This window comes from Loxodonta africana, chromosome 6 (genome assembly GCF_030014295.1).
Source record: "Loxodonta africana isolate mLoxAfr1 chromosome 6, mLoxAfr1.hap2, whole genome shotgun sequence".
Lineage (NCBI taxonomy): Eukaryota > Metazoa > Chordata > Mammalia > Proboscidea > Elephantidae > Loxodonta > Loxodonta africana.
This window is the reverse complement of record NC_087347.1, coordinates 12585180-12609955: the sequence shown is the minus strand read 5'-3', so window position 1 is coordinate 12609955 and position 24776 is coordinate 12585180. Positions and strand designations below refer to the sequence as shown.

Below are 24776 nucleotides of genomic sequence, written 5' to 3'. Positions count from 1 at the left end.
AAGTATTTTATAATAACTATGATTAATACACTAAAATACAGACAAAATAAGAATGTAAAGAATTTCAAAAGAGAACTGAAATCAATTAAAAAAGAAACTGTCTACAACTGAATAACACAATATCTGATTTTTCAGAACTCACCAATGGAATTAACAAAAGATAGAACACAGCAGAAAGAAGTAGGGGATCTGAAAAAAGGCCAAGAGAAAGTTTCCAAATGGAGCAAAGAGAAAAAATTCTGAAAACAAAACCAAAAATAGAACAGGGCCAGAGAGACACCCTGAACGTAGTCCAAAGTCTGAACACGCAGTCCAAAGTCTGAAAACTAAATGAAATTCATGCATGATCTTGATACAACCATAAGGAAAGGAAACAAAGAGAGGAACAGAAATAATATCTGAAGAGATAATGGCCAAGACTTTTCTAAAACTGATCAAAAAAATCAACTCACAGATTAAAAGGCTCAGTGGCCCCCATGAGAATTAAAAGTTAAAAAAAAAAAAAACCTCACTGAGGCCATTATAGTCCAACTATTAAGAAAAAGAAAAAAAAAGCAAATACTAAAAGAAGCCAGGGGAAAGAAAGAAGCCAGTGCCTTGAATGGGCAACAGTAAGACTTCAGAACATAAATCATAGAATCCAGATGACACTGTAAAGTACTAACTGAGGATACTACACGTAGGGAAAACATCCCTAACAATTTAAGAGAAAACAAGAATCTCTGAAACAAAAGCAGACAGAAATCATCACCAGCAGTACTGAAACATAAAAAAAAAAAAAACCTCTTCAGGCTGAAGGGAAACAATCCCTGAGAAGAAAGGGTCTGCAGAAGGGACTAAAGAGCGCTGACTAGGGCAAATGTGCACAAATATAAAAAAAAAAAAATCAATGTTCTGAATGCCTTTTGGGGGTGTATAACAGATGTGTAAGTAAAATAAAACAAGCACAAAGGATGGCAGGGGTTAAAAAGAGTTCAGCTGTCATAAAGTTCTCACGCTGGTGGGGATAGGATAAAGTACTAATCTATGGTAGACTATAATAAAACAGTGATATGTATTAATCTCTATGATAACCATGAAAAAAAAAAGTATAAGGATATAAAACTAAAATGCTAATAGAAGATAAAAAATGATTTATAAACAGTACCTAATTAATCTAAAACTGCAAGTTACCATTTATCATCTATCAGGTTGGTAAAAATTCAGAAGCTCAACACCGTATTCTGTTGTCACTCTTGACTAATGGGAATGTAAAATGGTACAACCTCCAAAAAGAGGGATATACAACATCTACCATAAACTGCTATGCATTTGCCCATTCACACAGCAATTCCACTTCCAGAAATCTATCTTGCAGATAACACCATGAAAAAAAATAAAAGCTGTATTTCACTGTAACAACACCAGCAGCAAAAAGACTGGAAATAACCCAAATGCCCAACGACAGGGGACTGACTGACTAAACTACGTACATCTACACAATGGAGTGCTATGGCAGCTTCACAAGGAAATGAGGAATCAGACTCTCTCTCAACCTCTCCCAGTACCTAGTAAATGACACTCAAAAAAATGACCATATTCAAGGGTTCACGAGACTTTTGTAGCAGGTATGTTATCTGAGAGCTGAGCAACAGGGCAACAAAAGCAAAGCAAAACAACAAAACACCAGCTGCTTCTTAAACTTCCTTGTCAGATGCTGAGGCAGGAAGCTGAAAAAGCCTCAAGAGCCCGTACACATGTATACACATTGCATTGCCTTAAAAAAAAAATTGAAATATTTGATGAAAAATTATATAAACACACATTAGTAAGGTCAAAGCTAACAAGCTTCCACAATACTTCAGAAAAAGTGAAAATCAAGGCTGAAGTGTACAAATAGCCTATTGATTATATGGAAACATTATCAATGGAATTAAATATAACAATGTTAAGATGTCAAATTTAAGGAAACTAAAGATAGGCTTCTACATTAGAATTTAACCGGATTTGTAATTACACAAAAGTTATTTTTAGTTACACTGAGACTTCAAGAGTCACTGTTATATCTACTGCAGATGAGGTCACTAGGTTTTAATACATTAATTTGATAAAATGAGTCTAGTGACTGATAATTCAGCAGAGAAATCCTTCCTCTCAGGCTCATACTAAGACTGACTGTCTTTCGGGTGAAACTTTATCATACCACTGAAAATTCAAGATTTAAATCTATGCCAAATAGGTAAGCAGGTACCATGATCCTCAACATAATCACCTGAGATGCTTTATTCCTATACAGTTCAAAACAGAACAGAGTCAGTCTTGATACAAATTCGGGACAGTTCTCTAATAAGATTTCACATTCAGTAAAAGAAAAAAAAAAAGAACAAAAGAAAGTCTCATAGTTATTATATTTAAGGTGAGAATGTACATGCATCCTACTTTTTAAAAATAGGTTACAAGTTCACGAAAACTTCCTAATGCCTATTTACAGCAATAGGTAGCCAGTAAAAAATCGCACTTAACTAATTATTGAGGGTTTTCAGGGGAGGACAGATTCAAAGTATTAACTTACTAGCTCCGCTTCCAATTGTTCTGTGGAAAAGTTGTGACATCCGAGGACCAAGAGGACCAAACAGGTGAGGGGGAAGACCCCTGGCCTCTAACAGAGCTAAGGAAATAAAAGGGGAGTGGCAAACTGAGTTGGTTTAATGCAGTGATCTTATTCACCTGACATAACTGATTTCGGTCAACGCTTTCCATTCTGAGCTTTAAGAAATGCTGTATTCAGCTTCCAAGACCACTCTAATACGTTACTGTCATTAATACATATTAAAACACCTATGCTGAAGCATAACAATAATTGTGCAGATGGTGCAGGACGGGGCAGTGTTTTGTTCTGTTGTACACAGTCCCTGGAAGTTGGAACCAACTCGACAGCACCTAACAACAACAAAACACCTATGTTCCAGCCCAAAGTATCTCAAAGTTGTATGAAGATACTAAATATCCATATTGGCAGGAACTCATGTTAATAAAAACCAAAAACAGTAAATTATACGTTAAGTGCCCTTGTCCTATTTTGCTCTATGGTAGTATTTCCCAATGAGATATGAGGGCCTTCTACACATGAGGACAGGAGGCCTCGTAAAAACACATGAAAAACAGTACATTATTTTCATCATTTCCAAATTTGAAAGTGAGAAAAACTATGTGTTCATGAGAGTTCTTTCTAGTCAAAAGGAGACAGCTGTAATTTCCTTCAGGAATTTAACAGCAATCTGAAACTGATGTGCAGATGTTTACTGTTAAGTCTTACACTGGAGACTTATAAACCAACCATCTCAGATTAAAAAACATATCTATCCATCTGTGAAGAGTATATGCATAATATAAGCCTGATCTTTGTAAAAGCAAATAAAACACTAAAAGAAAACTTGGGAGTTTAGGTATACACTTCACATTCATTTTGAAATAGGTAATCAAAAAGCAAACAAACATGGCCAAAAAGCACCCTATGAGATGCATTCATAATGTTATCGGGTACCTGAGAACAGTATATTAAGCTATCCCTTTTTCCAAGATGTTTCATACTTTGTTACTATAAAGTCAGCTACAAATGTACCAGAATAAAAAAATTTTTGAAGGCCGGAGTATATATAAGGCTTTGTCTTCAAGCTACACAGTAGAAATGAAGGCGCAGAGTGCCCTTCTTTCAATTCGAAATCATCCAACTCCGACCAAATGAGAAATTTCGGAGGTGCAGATGCGGCTAGAAAATGTTCAGGTAAACTCATCTGAGTTAATTTCAACAAAGACCTGTGGTAACAGGCAGCGCATGGTAACAGTGTCTGGCAAGCTTGCTAACTGTCTTTTTTACCTTGTAATCGTCCCATCTCAGAATCATCTGATTCACTCTCCCCAGAGGTGGTCATGCTGACGGCCCCTGCGACAGAACTAGAGGCTGAATTCAAGGGGGAGATAAAAAAAAAAAAAAAAGGTGAGGGTTAGGAAGAGGACTCAGACACATGACGTCTGGCTGATCTTACAAAAGGCAAGTTTTACAGGCTACAGCGAATAAAGGAATTGAACCTGTCTTCCTACCGCACACACGGCTGTTCTCCCAGACTTGACGCTGTAACTTCTGTGAATGTTTAAGTATGGCTCAACTATCTCCGTGTTAAATAAGCATAAAATACCACCTTTGAATTTCATCTCTACATGGCTTTTGACAGACCCCTGGGGTCTTTGAAACTGTTGCAAATTAAATCTTGTCCTGAACTCCTCTACCGAAAGGCAACGAAGATGCTAAAACCATTGTGATATTTAACAGATGACCAATTAAATAATCAAAACCATAACAGAAAGCAAAACTGACATTTGGGGAAAAGCTCTAGGTAGGTGGTGTGTGTGTCATCTTATGTCTGCTTTATTCCTGGACTGCAGACTTGACAGTAATTGTTCCGCCTTCTCTACTTTCAAGAGCATGCAAAAATCACACCCTTTTATTTCCAGGACTGCAAAACACTGCTATGAAGTATGAAGGAGAGGGCAACTAAGATGTCACATCTAATGAGAAGTGAAGAGTTCAGTCTCAGAAGGATTCCACTACCCAAAATACTAACCCATCCAATAATTCATTCTAAGCTAATAAAGGCTGATCCTATTATGAACCTGGCAAGGAGATGAAACGATTATTCCCACCCAACTAGCAGTTTACAGTCCCCTCAATGTATGTTGAGCCCAGAACATTTTTTTTCCACACAGGCAACTGATCTATGTAGGACACCATCATCCACAATACCTTGCCATGCATACACAACAGAAAATAACAGAATGGAAGCCAGAAAGAATATTTTTGCCATTACTGTTAAAGAGCGACATGAGTAACATATGAGTTTAAAGAGCTTTTCTGAAGAAAAGAGATGACTATACAACAACCAGCAACTCTGTATTTTCATAACACTTTTCTTCACACCATTATGTAGTTTCTATAATTTCACTGGGATTTTAAAAATATTCTTGGCAAAATTTATGGCTCAGAATAGAGGTCAGCAAACCATGACCCAGAGGTCAAATCCAGGCCTCCACATTTATGTGTAAATAACGTTTAATTAGAACATAGCCATATTTACTTGTGTACTACGTGAGGCTGCTTATGTACTACAACCAGAGAGTTGAGTAGCTGCAACACAGACAATAGAGCCCGAAATATTATCTGGTCCTTTACAGATAATGCTAGCAATCCCATGGTTAAGGGCTACAGGTTAACTAGAAATACTAATGTTAAAGGGTATCAGAGATGAGCAAAAATCCAGTTTTGGTGAAGAAAAAGGAGATATAGCCAGTAACTGCACTCTATAATGCTACTTATAGATGGCATTTACTAAATGATTGCTCTGTGTAGGCACTGTCTGTATGCTTCCTCATAGTCTTATGAAGAGGTATTATAAGCTTTGTCATGTAATGAGGCAGCTGAGGCTTTGTGACTGAGTGTACAGCTAATAAATAATGGGTCGGGAACTTGAATCCAGGCCGTCTAGCTTCATAGATTGTACCCTTACAAACTGTGCTCTATCAGCACCTTAGATATACTCTTCAGTAGCAATTTTAAATTCAAATACAGTTGCTGCTTCATATTATACAGAAAACCTGTTAACGAATACTATTAGTAGGCCGCAATTATGGCCGAATTTGTTAAACCGATTTGTACTCTTGTTTTAAAATTCTTCCAATTATGTGAACAGCAAATGCAAAGTTTTTTTAAAAAATGAAGTAGCTGGGTTCTTTTTTAAGCACACTCTGGGACCCACGTATTACAAAACAAACAAAACATGCCCTTGTTAAAGTAATGCTGGTTTTTTTTTTTTTTTAATCTCTCAAAGGGACTACAGGCTTCACTTTTAAAAGCTCTGCAGACCTACAATCTGATTTGAAAGGTTTCTACTTATTTCCTGAACATACAGTTCTATTCACCATAAAGAACAAGTATCACAAACCGTACTGTCACAGAAGATCTTAACCAAGACATTAAAACTGGTGAAGGCACGTAATTAAAAAAGCTGTTGTGGTTTTGTTATGGTGGTGTCCCAACCATGAGGGAGATGCAGAAACATTACAAGAAGGGGAAGAGACAGTCTCATTTTTAATGATGGTGGAGTCCCATCTGGACAGGGATCAGTTACTCGACCTAAACAAAAAGTGCAACATCCTTTTGCCATCCCTTTGAGGGCAACGTGTTAACTGTTCATTGTAATTTCCTGTATTTAAGTTTTCCAAAATTAGACAGAGACCACACTAGCCTAGCCTCTGAGCTAATTTAATTAAGAGCAGCTGTTTGTACAGTCACACAGGTGACAAAATATAATCAATCGATACCAGCCGGGCAACAAAGTTCTTTAGTGGCAGCTTCACACCTAGAGTTAAGTATACATGCAGCACAAGACTTGTCCCAGAGAGAAATATAAAGTTATCAGCAGTGAAAAGCCAATGCCAGGTTTTAAACACTAATTTTTTTTTTCCTGTCTTAGCAACTCTTCAAAGCACCATGTGAAATAGTTTACAATACTCACTTGAATAAAAACAATGAAGAAAATATTTCCTTAAATCAACACACAAGAATTTTATTTTGGAGCTCCAAGTTTTCATACTTTAACTGATGCAACCTCTTATGCGGGAAACAGAGAAAACGTTAGAAACCTTGTGGAATTCAATTTTACCTGACAGAGACTGCCTAGCATTTACCAGATGCACAAATAAGAGAGACAACAGAAGACTCTTCTGGAGTGTCATGAAAACTGTGGAGTAAAGCCAGAAGAATGGTTGTTGGGAATATAATTATACCTCAGTAAGGGTCCCAGCATCAAGTAATGTGGTAGCAATATAAGTTGTAGTACTATGCAAAAGTAATTAGGAAGAGAAACGTTTTCAAAACGGGGTTCCTTTCATTTGTTTATCCGGTCCTGTTCATTTCTTGTGAAATTAAGAAGATTCTCAGTGCAAACTCTAAGGGGCAGAACAGAGAATATTTTTCCTTGCCATTTTATTATTTTGCAGGTATAGAATATTCTCCACCTAAGTATCTCTGCTATCTGCCAAGACTGTGTCAACACTAAAGGTGGCTGCACAGTTCTGATTAGATCCAAAACCAAAGATGAATAGGTAGGAGTCTGGCTCTGACTCTTGGGACAATGAGAACTACAAAAGCTAGCCTTTCTTCTAAGAAGACCGCAGGCGGTCGGGCCTGAGGAGCACACAGGCTCCACATGGCGGTCGGGCCTGAGGAGCACACAGGCTCCACATGGCGGTCGGGCCTGAGGAGCACACAGGCTCCACATGGCGGTCGGGCCTGAGGAGCACACAGGCTCCACGTGGCATTACCCTTCAGGGTGAAGCAGCAGGAACATGTACAGAATAGTTTGTAAGCAGAGTCATCATCAACAAACTATTCTAAGTATCATATCAACAAGATGTCGTCAGGGTGATATGAGTAAGTCTGCCAAAGACCAAGTAAGGCTTTAATATCTGCCTGTGAAAAAAGGAATTTTAATATCAATGATTCCATGGAAATAGGTCTGAAAGATAAAAGTTTTAAAAATAAATGATTCTAAAGCAATCAAATCAATCTTTTTAAAAGAGTAAAAACATTTCAAAACAAATGTCTCAAATGAAGGGAGTGGAATGCATACTTGTCAAAAATTATTTTTGTAAGTGCTCTAGTTACCACCATCAACCTAAACTCCACACTAATTTAGGTTTTTATTTGTCTTTAAATTCCCACACAACACACTGAGAAAGGAAATCACATTATATTGAAGAACTTAACGGAAAGCTGAGAATTCACTTCTTTCTCCCATCAATACTTTAGTGAGCCATAAGGGATAAAAAAAAGAAAATCTTTTTTTTTTTTTACATCCTCCAAAATGTAGTGAAGCCAGTGCTGCCTCTAAAGCCAGTGAACATGGCCCAATGTCTCTTTTGTGTCACCAGCTATAGCACAGACATTTGGAGAACACCTGTATCACACCGCGACTGCAAACACCAAGCACAGGAAAACTCACGAGGGAGTCCCTGGGTGGTCAAACAGTTACGTGCTCAGCTGCTAACCTAAAGGTTGGAGGTTTGAATCCACCCAAAGATGCCACCAAAGAAGGCTCTGTTTATCTGGTCCTGTTCTGCTTCTGAAGGATCAGCCACTGAAAGCCCCCCGGAGCGGAGTTTACTCTGACACACACGGGGTCGGTGGAAGCTGGAACTGACGCCACGACGGCAACTGGTCAAACTCAGGGAAGCGTCTGGCAAGGTAGGCGTTGAGCTTTTATCCTCACAGGTAAATGTATCAGGAGACAAAATTTTACACCCAACCCCTTTGTCTTGGTCTCCGATTATATCCACGTGAATAAAACAAACTCCCTGCACACCGTTAGAAATGTGCACCTGGTTTCTAAGACCTGGACTTGAGAGTCACACATCCTAGCTGGTAACCCGGTTTTCCTCATTTCTGTGACAATCCCGCAGGTTGTTCTGAATGTTAAAGGAGAAGATCCGTGAAGGGCTTAATGTGGTGCCTGTGATGGTCTGAGTACACTGTGAATGTCAGCCACTATCATTACTGTAACGAGTCCACTTAACATAGCAGCTCCGTTTTTGTCATTCATTTGGGAGTTGCCCCCTTTCCACATTCATACTTGAAATAAACATTAAAAGACTGGAAAGAATGTATAACATTAGGAAGGACAGGCTGTGTCTTCTGTGACTTGCATGTATAATGGATGCATTTTACCAAAATCCTACTATTTAACCCTTCAGAAAAACTATTCTAGGAAACAATTTACCCAAAAATGGGCCCTCCTGCCAAAAGAAATTTTACAGGATCACCATGTATTTATCATATAAAACTGGAAAAGTAGGGTGGTAAAAATGTTAATAAGACACAACACTGAGAATATACGCAGAAAATCGAGGCAGCAGCGGGCAAAACTAGAAACTTCCTAACAACTTAGGACATCAATGGAATTAAAGAAAACTAGCACATATTCTGATATTAAGAAACAGTACATGAAATAGCTTTGTTCAAAAATAAGACTACACTGAGTATATGCCTACATCTAAACCTATGGGTATGATCCTGATTAAAGGGACGCATACCTATTTGTTCATAAGGATGAGCTGTTTGTATCTAGCTCATTTTAGCGAGATATGTCCCTGACAAGCTACATTTTACCACCTGTTAGCCACAATTAACTGCTGAAGGGTCAGCCTTGTCTTGGTATTGCTAACAGGCACATATATAAAGGAGGGTGGGGGCAGCCTTATTTGTTGATGTGCTAAAAGTATCAAGCGTAAAAATATAAGTACTATTCCTCAAGTTGCCCAGATTCAAACTAAATACTTACTACTTTTTAGGAACAACAAAATTCTAAATTAAAACATACAAATGAAGCAATTTAAACCATATCCTTACATTTTTATTATCAATTTAAATTCTTTCAAAGTATCAGTGAGCAACTATTATACGAAAGTACTAGTCAGTGTATGAGAAGCTTGAACAGGAAGACGCTTATTACTCCCTCCTAAAAGCCCTTTGAATGTAATCAGTACAAATTTGGATTTGGGCAAGAATTAAAAACAAATCCAATTAATCAAAATGCCAAACCTACAGAGTGAAACCAAAAACAAGCAAAACAGAACAAAAAGTGTATTTGATATTCCCATCCCCTCCCTTCCATTAAACTCAGTATATATAAAATTTCATTTATTGCTAATAAATCTATTAAGTGCAGAAACGCATTTTCAGGCTAACAAGCGCCTATCTACCTGCAGCTCCTTGGGGCGTTTCATCCGTCCGAGCAGCTGAAGAATTGACCGTTTCCTGGTTGCTTTCAGGGTCTGCCATTTTCTCCTGTCGACGAGCTTCAGCTGCTCCTCTTTTGCCCAGGCCAGAGCCTCGCCGACTACGGCAGAAACATGTCATCAGATGCAGTGTTACCAGTGAGCCAGGAGCAATGTATAGGCAGCACAAAGCTCAAATTCATGGAACACAAAGCCAGTTTCTTCTTCTTCTTCTTTTTTTAATAGTAAAAATTGTTGCAGAAAATCACTATGTGTAACAGCCAACACTTTGTGTATTTAAAATTCTTCCAAGTTATAGCACATTCACAATTCAAGCTTTTGTGCTACCAAGAGCTGCTGTCACTCTTATAGACCAAAATGATTTTAAACACTTCCAGCTAAATGGAAAAGTCACCCCTCCTGCAAATGGAATTCCATTCACTTAACAGAGCACCACTTCCAGGACAAACAGTGTCTCTATCGGTATACAGAGGTAACAGGTTGACACCTGACCAGCAGGGGAGGGGGGGCCGGGTAATAAACTTCCCTCACCTTAATTCCAGGGACTACCAAACCCATCGAAAAATAAACACCATCGCAATAACAGACAACAGCTTCATTGTTTAATGTTTATAAATAACTACAGATGGCATTTGGGAAGATACTTGTTTTGGATAAAGGCACAAATATGGAAAAAAATTCCTCATAAAACAAATTACATTTTACTGATGATGAAGTTTTTCTATCTTAATAGAAATTAGTAAACAAGTCAGAGGCAGAAACAAAAGACTCCCCAAATTATTCCAACTTGACAGCTTTTAAATAGTAGCTCCCCAAATTCACTTAGGAAATGCAGAAACCACAACCAAACTAATTTCAGTGAAGAAAGGTCCCATTTCAAGGGTTAAAAAGAGTAATGTTTTAGACTAAGGTCAAACTACAATTGAGTCAGATACTGCCGTGGTAAAGATTTTAAAGGACAGCAAAGCAGCAGACGTAACTGACATGTAATGAAGCCCTGAGTTACCTGACAGGAATAGAAGAATGTGTTAATTAGTGAAAAATCCTCCCTAAACAGAGATTTGCTAAGTCAATCTTTCCTTCATAGGAAAACAGCTCTTTCTAAACCCAATTTACCAAGCTACAAGCCAGTGAGATTCTTACCAATTCATTTGACACTGAATTTGCCATGCAACTAACACTGGGCTGAACACTTTGGATACATGGGGTTGCTGCTCTCAAGTGCTAGTCTGAAGACAGATAAAACCACATTCCCAGCCTACGAGAGGAATCTCAGGGCAGGTTTGACATGAAGAGCATTTCAGGCAGGTGGTTCAATGGCATGTGGACAGCACGACCATGCACACTGTGAGCAATTTCATACACTCTAGTAACGGGGGCGTGAGGAGAAGGCAAGAAGGCTGCAGAGAAAGGCAGGGCAAGACAATGACAACACCAGATTCCCTGACATCACATAAACTTTAAAATTAATTTTTAGCCATGCTGAATTCAGTTTATAACACAGGCTATAAACCTTGGGTAGATCAGATTTCAAATGCAGACAATAACTCTGAAGAACTAATTTTCTGTGAAGTCCTCAAAAAAGTATTGCTAAGAAGACTCAAACACCAACAGGTATACTAATTTCAAACATCTGACTAAAGAACTAGAAAAAAAGAGGCCAAGTAGAGATTAAAGTGGCAAGGGCACTTGTGATTTAGAGGAACAAGTCATACTGTTTTCTGACGCCAAAAGCAGTCGAAACAGAGAAGAACCAAAAGAAGTACTAAAAATCTTTCTACTCACTAAATACAGTAGGGAAAGGGCAAACTGAAATCATTCTCCCACCAATGGTTTTAGACATATAGGCAGTCCCCAGCTGGGCTCTTTCTGTTCTGATCATTCCGTCATAACTCGGCTCTGATGTAGGTCAAATACCTCATTTCTTTTTTTTTAATTTTTCATTATTATTCCTTTTATTATCAGTATCTATAAATCTGGTATTTTTCTTAAGAGATGGGAAACATCACATAGAAACTTACAATGATAACATCAGCAAATTACACTCCGCAACGGCGTGTACAGTACACATTGCTAACAATAAGATGTACCCAAAACAATTAAAAAATGGAAGGTCCTAAGTGCAGTTTGTCATAACTCAAGTATGTCACAAGTAGGGGACTACCTGTATTTAGTAAAGGGAACAAACTACGTAGACAAAGAGGGGAGAAGTAATATTTGGCTGTTGAATAATCAGCAATACAAGGGCACCTGACCAACAGCCTAGCATGAAAACAGGAGAAAATTGTGAGAAAAAGATATTTAAGCTAAGATTCTCAACCCAATGACAAAAAGTATGTGAAATAATACACCGTTATCAAATCAAAGGTATCGGACTTTCTGAAAATGAATTTCAAAACAGCAACTGGGAGAAACAGGAACCGGAGATGTGCAAGAACACACAATACCTGGGCTCTGCCTTGGGGAGAAGGTGTTGTAACAGAAAACGACAACTAAGTACTATTTTCCCCCTCACCTGTTAAACTCAATAGCTGCTACCAACACTTTTAGAAACCGAATAGGCAATACTATAGCCATTAAGGTAGGCACTCTTTTTAATCCATTAATCTCACTAATGGGAATTCAAAAAAATAACCTAAACTTGCATAAAAGATGCTCATTATAGATTTACTCGGCAGACTGAAACTCTGAAAACCTCAACGTCCAACTATTGGCAATATCTTTAAGGGACAATGTAGCAACCAAAGAAAAAGTAGAGGGTATTTTTTGTTTATATATATATATATATATATAGAAAGCGTGACTAAAACTTTGTAAAAACATGTAAATAAGTACTGGAGAAGAATTCATGAAATAATACTTGTTATGTTACAATAAATTTCTTTACTAATTAGTCAAGTAAAAACTTATTTTAATGTAAAAAACTGTTCTAAACTTGTAGGGCTAAGGATTTTGCAGGAAGTTCAAAACACCAGGGCAACAGAAGATAACGAACTCACCATAAACCAAAAAACCCTCAAATTTTTACCTGGTACTAGCACAGGAGCCCGTGGTCTTTTGGCGTGTGCTCCGCCTCAAACTGGGGAGCTCAGCAGGTGGGGACTCACTGCGCTTCTTAGAAGATTTTCTTAAACCTATATGTGAAAATACAAATGAAAATTAAAAAAAAAGAAGAAGTTATCGTGAATTAAAAAATTAGAAAGTCTTTAGGTCAACACCCTGTTCAAAAAGCCATCTTTCACAGCCTCTCCAGCAGAGTATCTGGTGTTCTGCCCATAGCTTGACTTGACCTAGCCCATTCATACCGGACATGCTAAAATGTGTACTTGGCACTCCAGTTAAGGATCCGTCTTTTTTCACTTTGGCCCAATATACACCTTGACTCAAGCTATCCATCCCACTCCCCTGCTCTCCCAAACCATCCCCTTTAAAAGTTCCTACCACATCTCATCTCCACTGCTACTCTCTTCCAGTTACTACAGCCAAGAGGGTCTTTGTGGTGTTTTTTGGTATAGCTCAAGACTTTATTAAATTTCACTCAGCACCTGATTACACAGTCCTTACACTGTCCCACTTCACCTAGTTTATGTACAGTTCACCTAGTTCAATAACGCTGCGAGGAAAAAAAAAGTTTTCTTTATCCACCCCACAAGCAAGGAACATACACCTGAGCTGAATGTAACTGAAATGTCCAATTTACAGAACAGTGCATAATTAAGGGGGGAAAGGCAATCAAGGACACTTTACATGTTATTCTGGAAGCTAACAAATATCTTTATGGGGTTAATAGATTCTAAAAAGATATAACAAGTCAAGTCTATGAGTGTTTTATGAACTATGGGCAAGCCTGGAATGCGGCCACCCCACTTCCCCAAGAGCAATGTTATCATATGTGAGGGTGTAATGGGTGTCGACCTAACCAAAGACCTCCAGTAGTGAAAGGTCTCCAAAAGTAAAACTGTTATTTCCTTGAGAACTAAAGTGTCATCTCAAATAGATGCTAACTTATTTGAAGACCAATTACACAATAACAATCCCCCAAGTGACTTTCTTTTTTCCCCAGCAATTTTAATTTGGGGACATTTCATTGCTTAAAAGTAGAAAGAAAGGGACATTCTTCATTCTTTGTAATTGGTTAAAAGCACCAGCACAGTGTCTGGGAAAGAGGTGGTAAAAAGAAAAAAGTAATATTCTAGACATCTTCTTGACCTTTTAAGGCTCAATTAAAAATTTCAGTTCATTCAACCTGGGATGGCCATTATACCATATATAATGGAAGTTGCCCAGCAAAAAGCAAGTTACTCAGGAGTTTTAAAACACAAAATAAAAGCTACAGAAGATAAAATCCATATTCGGGCAAACATTATTATTCAGAAATCTAAATCATACTTTTTCAGGACTTTTTCTTCAAATTAATTTTTATGAAAATACCTAGACACCTCAAAATCTGCCATAAAGGGTCAAAGAATGAAACTTCAAGTGGGCCAAAAAAACTGGTTTAAGGCTTTCTTCAACTTCAACTTATTTCTAGGTTGATTTTTCTACCTTGCAAAGAGCCAGAATTCCTTATTATGCCTGACATCCTAGACTATTCTATCTTGGTCTTGGCACTCACTCTGGTCACTTGAGGGACTGACAGGCCAAGTGGAAGGATCAATGGAGCTAGCCCAACATGTTTAGGTAATAAGCATTTTTTTTTAATATTAAAAAAAACTTTTCAGAAGATATTAAAAATACACTTATTTGAGTTGTGTGACTAAAAAAAAAGTACAGTTGGCAGAAAGAAAAAAAACACCACCATGATTCCACATTACATTAAAACACTCTAAAAATCATAAAATGCTTTTACTTAAAATAAAGCACTATAAAGACCCTTGTATTACTTCACTAATACTGTGAGTCCTGTCAGAGCCAGAATTCAAGGAGACTGCCTTGTTTTTCTGGGTCTCACGAGTTTCCCGCCTTTGACGAGGTACAGTCTTACCACTTTTTCTGTCGTTCTCTATTAGGGGAAAATATTTCAGTTTTCCTTCTCTGACAGGTTTCCACCTTAAACAGATTCCACCTCTCGCAGGTTTTACTATATTCGTTAGTTCATATAACACTGAAGTGTCCTTATACACGACCATGACACAGTAATGGAAAGAAGCTTAAAATGTTACATCTATTTACTCACATTCAAAATAAAATATTCAACTTAATGTACTGTGAGTTACTGCTGCAGTACTGAGATGCTGGTATACTTTTTAATAAAACTTTTTTATACTTTCACTGTTCACGCTATAAAAAAGACTTTGGTGTTCAACTTTTTCTCAAGACAACTTTATCCAACGATAAAATGTACACATCAAGTCTACAGTTCAACAAGCTTTGACAAATGTATACACCCACGTAACTAATGCCACGATTACAACATGAACATCTCCACTCTAAAAAGTCCTTCCTGCCTTTTCATCATTATTTTGCCTATTCTAGAATTTTATAGGAAGGGAATCATATAACACGTGGTCTTCGTGTAAGGCTTCTTTCGTTAAGTCTAACATCTTGGAGATGGAATTCATGCCGTTGCACGTATTGGCAGTCATTCCCTTTTATCGTTGAGTGGTATTCCTCTGTACCGATGTGCCACATCTGTTTACCCATTCTTGGTATCAAACTCTAAGAGGGCCACGCTAAGGTTCAGAAAACTAGGGCAGGGAAGAATCAAAACAGAGTGGAGAGAAAACTAGGATCATAAAATCACACCAAAATGACTGATTTAACATAACTCCACCTAGCCTGATAAGAGAGAACCTCAAGCATTTTGTTGTCTGCAGGATAATTCCATGGTAAAGGAGAGCTATGTATTATGCTCTTTAGTGGAAAAGAGATTTATCACTGTGTTTGTAACATTAGCCCAGATGCCACACAACTAGCTTTTATGTACCTCCCTGCTCCAAAACCTACAACAGAAAAGTTTGCATGCAGTGAGGACTGACAGTTGGCAACTTTTCAGCATTTCTAAACAAATCAAATCAAACCTTAGAAGAACTATATAAATTCCTCTGATGGATAGTTCTTCCAAAAGTCTGACATATTTTCACAAGATCAGAAATGTTACCCGTTCTTGAGAAAAAGCATGGTATGAGCTGAAGCAACTTAGTAGAACACTACCTAGAAGATGGGAATAATGTAACTTTCTTTTGGTCATTCAGCAAACTATGCTAGAACATACTATCTTCGTAATTTTAGGCTGGCTATTTGAATTTTTAAAAAGCACATTCAGAAACATCCTGCAACTTGGAGCTACAAAGTTATGCATTCCTATTTTTCAGACTTGAAATATTAACTGACTGGCTTTACCAGTACATAACCCGCTAACTAGACAATTCCTAAGTTTATTTTCAAGCAGAACAGAGACCGTCAATATACTTCTGGCAAGGTGTTAAAATCTCGCTTTACTGGTTCATTTAGAAACCTTTCAAACCCTCCCTCCAAAAATACAGCATTAGTGGAGAATTAAAATGTGTTTCTTTGCATTCTATGGGACGTGTAAGCCTACAATCTACCGAAACCTAATTAAGATAGACGTTTCCCACCCCCCGCTCTCTCACACACATCCCTTCCCCAGGATCTGCAATGCAGCAAAGCTGCATTCATCATCTCTTCTTATGGCACTCTGAGAAGTGAACCAGGCTATCACTGGTCAGACTAGTATCTCCAAAGCCTTTGTGTAATGAAGTCAGGTCAGGTGTACACTCGGATACGTTACTCTCATCACAGCTTTTGACATTATATTGGTATACTAATACATGAACTCGTTCCTACAAGTACATTCCCAGAAGATTTATTCCTCTGGGTAAACGTGAAACTAGCAGTGAGTGCCATCTCTTAAAATTCTGACTGATTCGTTCTTCTAGCGTATAAACATGTCTTACTATCTTCTTTTTTTTTTTTTTTTTTAAAAAAAAAAAAAAAAAACAACAAATATTCCTGACCCAAAACTGATTTGCTCAAAGGCCAGGGCTTCATCTTCTAAATGATCAGTCCTTTTGTAAAGTGTAACCTTTGAAATGTGAAATAATAACTTCTTATGTATCTAATTTTAAGTCTGGATTGTTTTATATAACAGTATTTTAAAATAATCAAGAGACTGAGGGCTGATAATGGCCTTATGTATTTTATGGACCTTTACTTAAGTATAAAACAGTTAAGATGCTTGCTCTTGGGTGCCTTCTAGCATTATGACAGACTTTCCTATTTGACATTTTAAAACATATTTCTCATTAGACTACTGTGAAATCACAATTTCTGTCATTTTGCAGGAGAAATGAGAACTAGGAACATGATCTGCCTACTAAAGGAGTTCCAAAAATGGAACTTTTTATTATTAATGGAACATGATTAATACTGGAAAGGTATGGTTTTTACTGTTATGTTAAATTACTTAAATTAGCAACAGACAACTCGACTACATTCACTTTAATGTTTTTAATTCTACTTTCAATTCTTAGATTATCTATTACAGGTACGCTAATCTTTTATATGGTATAGAAATGCATCAGACCTGGTACATATTCCTAAATGCAAATATACCGTTGTTGCCATGTGCCGTCCAGTTGATTCCAACTCACAGCGCCCCCAATGATAAATTACTCTACCAATGCAGTAATTAATTAAACCTTCTAATTCCTTAAAAATTTCTTCTGTCAGGAGGATAGCAGGATGCAGATCTCAAATTCTCGTAAAAAGACCAGACTTAACGGTCTGAATGAGACCGGAGGGACCCAGGAGGTCACGGACCCCGGACCCTCTGTTAGCCCAAGGCTGGGACCATTCCCGAAGCCAACATTTCAGACAGGGATTGGACTGGACAATAAGACAGAAAATGATACGGTGAGGAGTGAGCTTCTTGGCTCAAGTAGACACATCAGACTATGTGGGCAGCTCCTGTCTGGAGGCGAGATGAGCAGCCGGAGGGGGACAGAAGCTGGTTGAATGGACGCAGGGAATACAGGGTAGAGAGGAGGAGTGTACTGTCTTAATAGGGGGAGAACCGATAGGAGAACACAGCAGGTTTGTATAAGTTTTTGCATGAGAGGCTGACTTGATCTGTAAACTTTCACTTAAAGAACAATAAAAAAAAAACTTCTGCCTTGTGTTAAGGAGTGAAAGTAAACATGAATGTGAAAATATCTGGTAAGGCTGTTTGAAATACAATCAGGGATGCAGGGGGATGGATGGGACTCTGACCTAACGTCTTTATTCAGCAAATAATTACTCCATTCAATACATGAACAGTTTTTTTCTCCAATGTATATGTTCATTTTGTTGTTGTTCGGTGCCACAGAGTGGATTCTGGCTCGCAGCAAAAAGATGATTGAGCAAACACCAATTGTTTAACGCCCAGCAACCCTTTTTCTGAGCACCCTGCTCTGGTGGTATTGATGAAGCTGCCATATACAGTACACCTCTGAAATGCGAGTGGGACCCAGACTGGCCCAACCACGTCCATCGTCTCCCATCAGTACTCCACCACCGCCCTTCCCCCTCCCCTCGCCGCAGTAATTCGTTCAAGGACAGGTCTATGACCCAAGGAAACCAGGCACCTTCACACAGGTTGCTATATAAGTGATACGACAATATCCTTCTTTTTTGCCTCATAAATCACAAGACTTGGGACTGCTGGGAACCATCTTTATTTGAGCTCCTGGATCTAGCTCAACCTGAAGCCAGCCATGCTCTTGGCCTTACCAGTCATGTGAGCAGATTTCCTTTTCCATTTAATATAGGTTGGATACCCATCACATACAACCCAAATCATCCTGACTATAAGTAATTACTATATTAAATTTTTAGTCCATAGCAGGTGTCAGCAAACTGCAGTCTGTGGGACAAATCCAGCTGGTGGCCCATTTTTATACAGCACACAAGCTAAGAATAATGGTTTAAGAGTTGTAAAAAAAAAAAAAAAATACATGACAGAGACTGTGTGGCCAGCAAAGTCTAAAGTATTTTCGATACGGTCCTTTACAGAAACTGTTTACTGACCCGTGGTCTAAAGCTGACTGAATTTTGAGGAGAAAAGGGAAGAACCATGTAGGGCTCCCTTATACTTCAGAAAACAGTTAACAACAAAAATTAAAGAACTCTCCTGGAACAAAAATTGAAAAAAAAAAAAATCCCTTAACATTTTACAAAGAAAAACGAGACCTGAGCTAAACATTATCTTAACTATAAGAGCGGCAACACTAATTTTTCTAGGATATTAGGTACCTTGGTTTATTTTACTTTTATAACTTTTATCATATTCCTGTAAGAAAAGAAGAAAGAGTAGACAAACCAATACGAACAGGTACAAAAGTCAAGACCTTAAAGAAGGGTGAACACCCAGAAAATCGCTACAATTCACTTACATCTAGACGTATCTGCACATGGCTATAATGGATCTTTAAACAGTGAATATTCAATTTGTTTATAAATTTAAAAGAGCTGTGAAGTAATTAAGTATCTATTTACAAGTCAAATTTGTTTTAAGATATTTTCAGATCCATTACTACATTGTTCTTCATACTTTGCCACATAAAAAGGGCCAACCTGTTACCGCACATCAGGGGTTTTCTCATTTAGAATCATGTAATCGGGCCATTTTGCTATTGGAAAAATTGGGCCCAATAAAAAGAAGTAATGAAGGACGGGAATATTTTCAGTAACTAGCTCTTGATTTCCAGCCAGCACACACACACCTGACACCAGCACAAAGAATAAAGAGAACCTGGTGTAACGTGAATATTGTTGTGTGTTCACTTTCAAGTTTATGCATCTTTATTAATAAATGCATAAAATGAAAAGTAATCTATTGTATAAAAAGGGATCATAGATTTTTATTTTAAAACCACTCAGTAAAAATAAACAACAGAACGTGCTGATGACAGCGACCTAAATTCCGACTGGAATTTTCTAAACCAAATTTATCCTACCTATCCAGCTCACGGAAACCCCGGTGGTGCAGTGCTTAAGTGCTACCACTGCTAACCAAAAGGCCTACAGTTCAAATCCACCAGGTGCTCCTTGGAAACTATGGGGCAGTTCTATTCCATCATACAGGGTGGCTATGAGTTAGACCGGACTCGACGGCAATGGGTTTAGGGGTTTTTTTTTTTTTGGATCTGATGCACAGCTGTTTCATATATTGATTTGGCATAAGAATTAAGAACATTCGAAGTGCACAAAGACGTTCACCTTAGCATTATTTATAATAATGACAAATTAAAAACAAGCTAAACGTCCACTAATAAGGAATGGTTAAATGAACGGTATGGTAATAAAAAGTTCAGGAACACAGCAGTAGTTAATAAGGATGTGAAAAATTGGCACTGATGGGAATGTAAACGCCTACATTTTGAGGAGCAACGTATATAATACAGTCAGTAGACATATCATCGGCTGCTGTCAAGCTGACTTATTCATGGCGACTCCATGTGTGTCAGAGTAGAATTTGCTCCACAAGGTTTTAGATGACTGTGTTTTCTGAAGCAGATCACCAGGCCTTTCTTCTGAGGTGCCTCTGGGTGGACTCTAACCTTTGGGTTAGCAGCTGAGTGCATTAACTCTTTGTACCACCCAAGGACCCCCCCCCCGCCGTGTATATATTCAGTATTTAAAAGGGACATAACCAGTGACCTTATATATGAGGTAAAATTACAAGCACATACTTAATAAAAATATGTAGAAAAATAATGTAAATTCCCATTAATAGGGAATGAGCTAAATTAGGGGATCTTCCATATGTAGCCATTGAAAGTGGTATGATTTATAAATTTCTGAAGAAAAAAAATTGTTAATAAGTGTTGGGACAGATAAAGCACTGGTTTCTTCACATCTAAAATATGGATACTAAAATATCACTGTAAGGATGAAGTTTAATGTGGGGCAAGTGTCTCGTACAGAGCCTGACACACACAGCCAGCACTCAAAACTCAACACCCACTGTCACGAACGGAGAGATTCTACTTTTGAAAAGTACATGCGTATTCATAGCAAAGGGCCTGCTTTTGAATAAAGACAGAAGATGGAACACACGTGCAATTGCTTCACCTCCTGAAACTCCACTGAAGCGGCATTAAAAGAATTTGAGACATAAATTCACAAGGCAGAGACTATAACCACAACATAAGATTGGAAATTGAAAAGCAGAAATACCGGTGCTAAATGCATGGCAAACCTCAGAAAACTGAAAGTATAAAACTGAGATAAGTACCAATTAGATTTACAATAAAAAATTCCCACAAAGGCTTAGAAATTCACGGTACTGGTTACCTCTGGACAACTTCGGGGTTAAAACTGGGCTTGGCTGATAATCTGTTTATGAAGCAGTCAGATCCTCAGACCCTGTCCCCTATTTGCACAGCTGGGCAACTGTCCTCCCAACCAGAAAAACACTGGACCCTTTTATTCTTTTGGCAATATAAAATATAGAGATTTTGATTGAAGTATGCAGTTGCAAATAGGTGCACTGTACCAAAATCGGGGGTAGGGGCGCGAGTGTAAATAGACATACTGGATAAAACATCTACCCTCTTCTTCACAGGCCTCTTCTCCTAACTCTGCCCCAGAACTCTGGCAGTTAGGCCTTCACCTCCAGGCAGAAGTTTGAAAGAATCTTCCCTGTGGAATTTTGCTAGCCAAAGAAAAAAGATCTAAAAATAACAACAGAGGTTTCCAAAATAAATGGCCCAACCAGAGCACCGGACGGTGAATCCGACAAATCTCAACCAGTGCTCAGAGCTTACACATTAAAATTTTGGTCTCTCCTCCACCCCCCACCCCACCCCCACACTCATTACGAAACAACCAGGAATTACCAGAATCTGAGGAAAGCTCCTAATGTGAAATATAAAGACTAAAACCAAACCAACCAATAAAAAAAACAAAACAAACCCATATGGTAGAAAGAGACTGTACAAGGAAAAATCTAGCAATATCCTCAAAAAAGAAATGCATCCACAAACCAAATACAGAATTGTATAAAAAAGGAAATGACAACAAAATAACCTCTTGAAAATTAAAAGCAAGATAACAAACACGAAAAAAATCCAAACCAACAGAAAGGTGGGAAGAGGAAGTTAAAGAAATCTACCAGAAAGTTATTACAAAAAAGGGAAACAAAAGCAAGATGATCACCCAGAATAACATTATATCGATACAAGGAACAGGGGAACTGACCGTCCTGATTTTCCCAGGAGGGTCTGAGTCCACCCGGAGGTGCCTCAGGAGAAAGGCCTGGTGATCTGCTTCCAGAAAGTCAGCCACTGAAACCCTGTGGCACACAGGTCTGTTCCGACACACAGAAAATCAGGAGTCAGAACTGACTCGACAGCAACTAGTTTTTTATGATGATTTTCGTCTTGAGCCTCAGGACGCCTCTCAGGCCAAGGGAAACCAACAATGTTGGTCACCCTAACGAGGAATGAAAACAAACCCACAGCAACAGGCAATACTGTGACAGCTCTGAACAATGGCGGTAAAGAGAAGATCTCTAAGCTGTAGAAAACCGATCACGTGTAAAGCAGGTCAGAAATCAGAGTGGTCCCAGGATTAGAAGCCACAAGATTTGGAACAATGCCTTCACAATTCTGAAGGGAAACAAGTATCAGGAATTAAACAGCCGAAAAAAGGACTGAAATGTTTTGTTACATATATTTCACAATAAAAATTTTTTAAATAATAAAAAAATCGCTTTTTCAGACATCCAAAATCTCAGAATAAAGGAAAAAAACATTTTTAATCTCTTAAGACGTGGTCCACCGAAACAAGATAGTAAAAGACGGCATGGGCTCTGGAAACGGGAGACCGAACAGAAGATTCCCAAGCCTAAAAGCACGGTAATTTGGTATAAAGTACAATCAACATTTCTGGAACCATCATTCTGGAAGATGACACTGATGGACTACCTAATGCATGTGGTCATCTTGAGAAAAGATTTGGGCAATTAGTACAGGGTGTGGAGTTGAATAAGTCATGGGTCCATAGCAAGTGAGAGGGGAAAAAAAAAACCTCTTAAATTCAGGAAAAACAAAGACATGTAAGAAAGGACACAGCCCTATACGGCTCCGTGTAAATGCACTGATGTTAACAGTCATGACCTGGAACACGGAGTACCCATCACGACTGGGAAGCATTTGTATACACCTGGGGGGTCAAGGGGTTCAGGCAGGGTTAGAATGTGCAATCTTCATCTTTCATAGGAGGAATGTAAGAGGGCTTAAAGCATAATTTAAAGACACTGAAATATACAGCAGAATAATCAGCTATGGGGAAGGGCAATGGCAGGAATAGTGCTGTTTTTTTCATAAACCTTATATAACTCTTTGCCTTTAAACTATGTGCAGGTATATAAACGTTGATAAATATCAAAACAAGAAAAAGTGGGAAAAACGTGACAGGATATACCCCCCCCAAAAAAAGGAGGCAGTCTTTGGTGTGCAATTTAGATGATTTGTATTTTCTTCCTTGTACATCTTATTATTTTCTTGATTTTATAACAAATAAAATCTTTAGAATCGTAAGTGTCAAAACTATTACAGAGTAGAAACCACTAATATAAAAGAACAATATTCACTAATTTATATGTGCATTTAATGAAATGTAGGTTGGCTAATCTTTATTCTGAGCTGGCATACAAAAATACATAATACAATCATTTAAAATTCACAATGTAAAACACAGCTTCTTCATGAAGTGGCCAACCATATTTGTTACCAGTTACTTATTTTTTAATTTGGCGGTTTTATTTTTTACGAAATCCTCAGAAATATCAGGATTCTTTATTGGTAATGCTTCAAAGTGGCTATATATCAAAACTATTAAAGGTTTAAGTTGTTAAATTATCTGCCTTAAAATATTACAACAACAACAAAAAAAACCCTTTTAACACTGAAGCCTTTTTCTTTTAAGCTCCCCGCCCAATATTTACAAGGCTAATACACACCTTTTTTTATTATTATTATTTTATTGTTTTAGCTGAAAGTTTATAAGCAAATTAGGTTCTCCTTTAACAATTTTTATACAACTTGTTCTATGACATTGGTTACATTTTTCACAATATGTCAACATTCTCATTATTGTTCCCTCCTTAGCCTTTCATCTTTGTTTTTGGGTAAATGCTAACCATTTGGTCTCATACACCTGATTAGATTACTTAAGGGAGCACAGTATTCACAGGTGACGGTGTTCATTTTATAAGCCAATCTATTATTTGGATGAAAGGTGACTATCAGGAGTGGCTTCAGTTTCAAGTTCAAACCAGTACCTCAGGGTAATAGTCTCGGGAGTTCCTCTAATCTCTCTGGGTCTGGTAAATCTGGCCTTTTTTAGGAATTTGAGCTCTGTTCCATGTTTTTCTCCCTTTCTCTCCGGGACCTTCTATTGTGTCCCTGGTCAGAACGGTTGGTAGTGATAGCCAGGCACCACCTAGTTCTTCTGGTCTCAAGTAAGAAGAGACTATGGTTCACGTGAGCTATTAATCCTGTGGACTAGTTTCCTTAGCCTTTGGGTTCCCTCTTTCTCTTTTGTTCCAGACAAGCAGAGACCAACAGCTGTACCTTAGATGGCTGCTCCCAAGCCTTAAGACCCCAGGCACTATTAATCAAACCAGGAACATTATCTTTATGAGCTATGCTATACCAGCGGACTGAGTTGTCCTATGAGACTATGGTCCCAAGCCTTCAAACCCAGTAAACCAATCCTGTGGGGTGTTTCATTATATCTAGGAAGTCTCCATAACTGTGGCCCATGTGGTTTATTATATATATGAATATATATGTAGCAACATTAACACGCATATACATGGGCCTACAGATATACCTGCACATGCATACCTGTATACTCACATGTGCCTTCCTACACATACACACGCACACCTGTCTACCTATGTAACCACACACATTTTTTTGGTTGTTATTACTGCT

At 38.1% G+C, this 24776-nt stretch overlaps 1 protein-coding gene across 23 annotated transcripts in view; it reads right to left on the bottom strand.

Annotated features, from left to right (window-relative positions):
• The window catches only part of TRIP12 (thyroid hormone receptor interactor 12), a 138424-nt gene that overhangs the window by 49992 nt on the left and 63656 nt on the right, over nt 1-24776 (bottom strand). For all 23 annotated transcript variants that reach the window (XM_064286586.1, XM_064286587.1, XM_064286583.1 and 20 more), the window contains 4 exons: nt 12857-12962; nt 9793-9929; nt 3857-3940; nt 2552-2647 (listed from right to left, as the gene is read on the bottom strand). In XM_064286586.1, coding sequence (XP_064142656.1) covers nt 2552-2647; nt 3857-3940; nt 9793-9929; nt 12857-12962 — 423 coding nt within the window. The remainder of the gene's footprint in view (nt 1-2551; nt 2648-3856; nt 3941-9792; nt 9930-12856; nt 12963-24776) is intronic.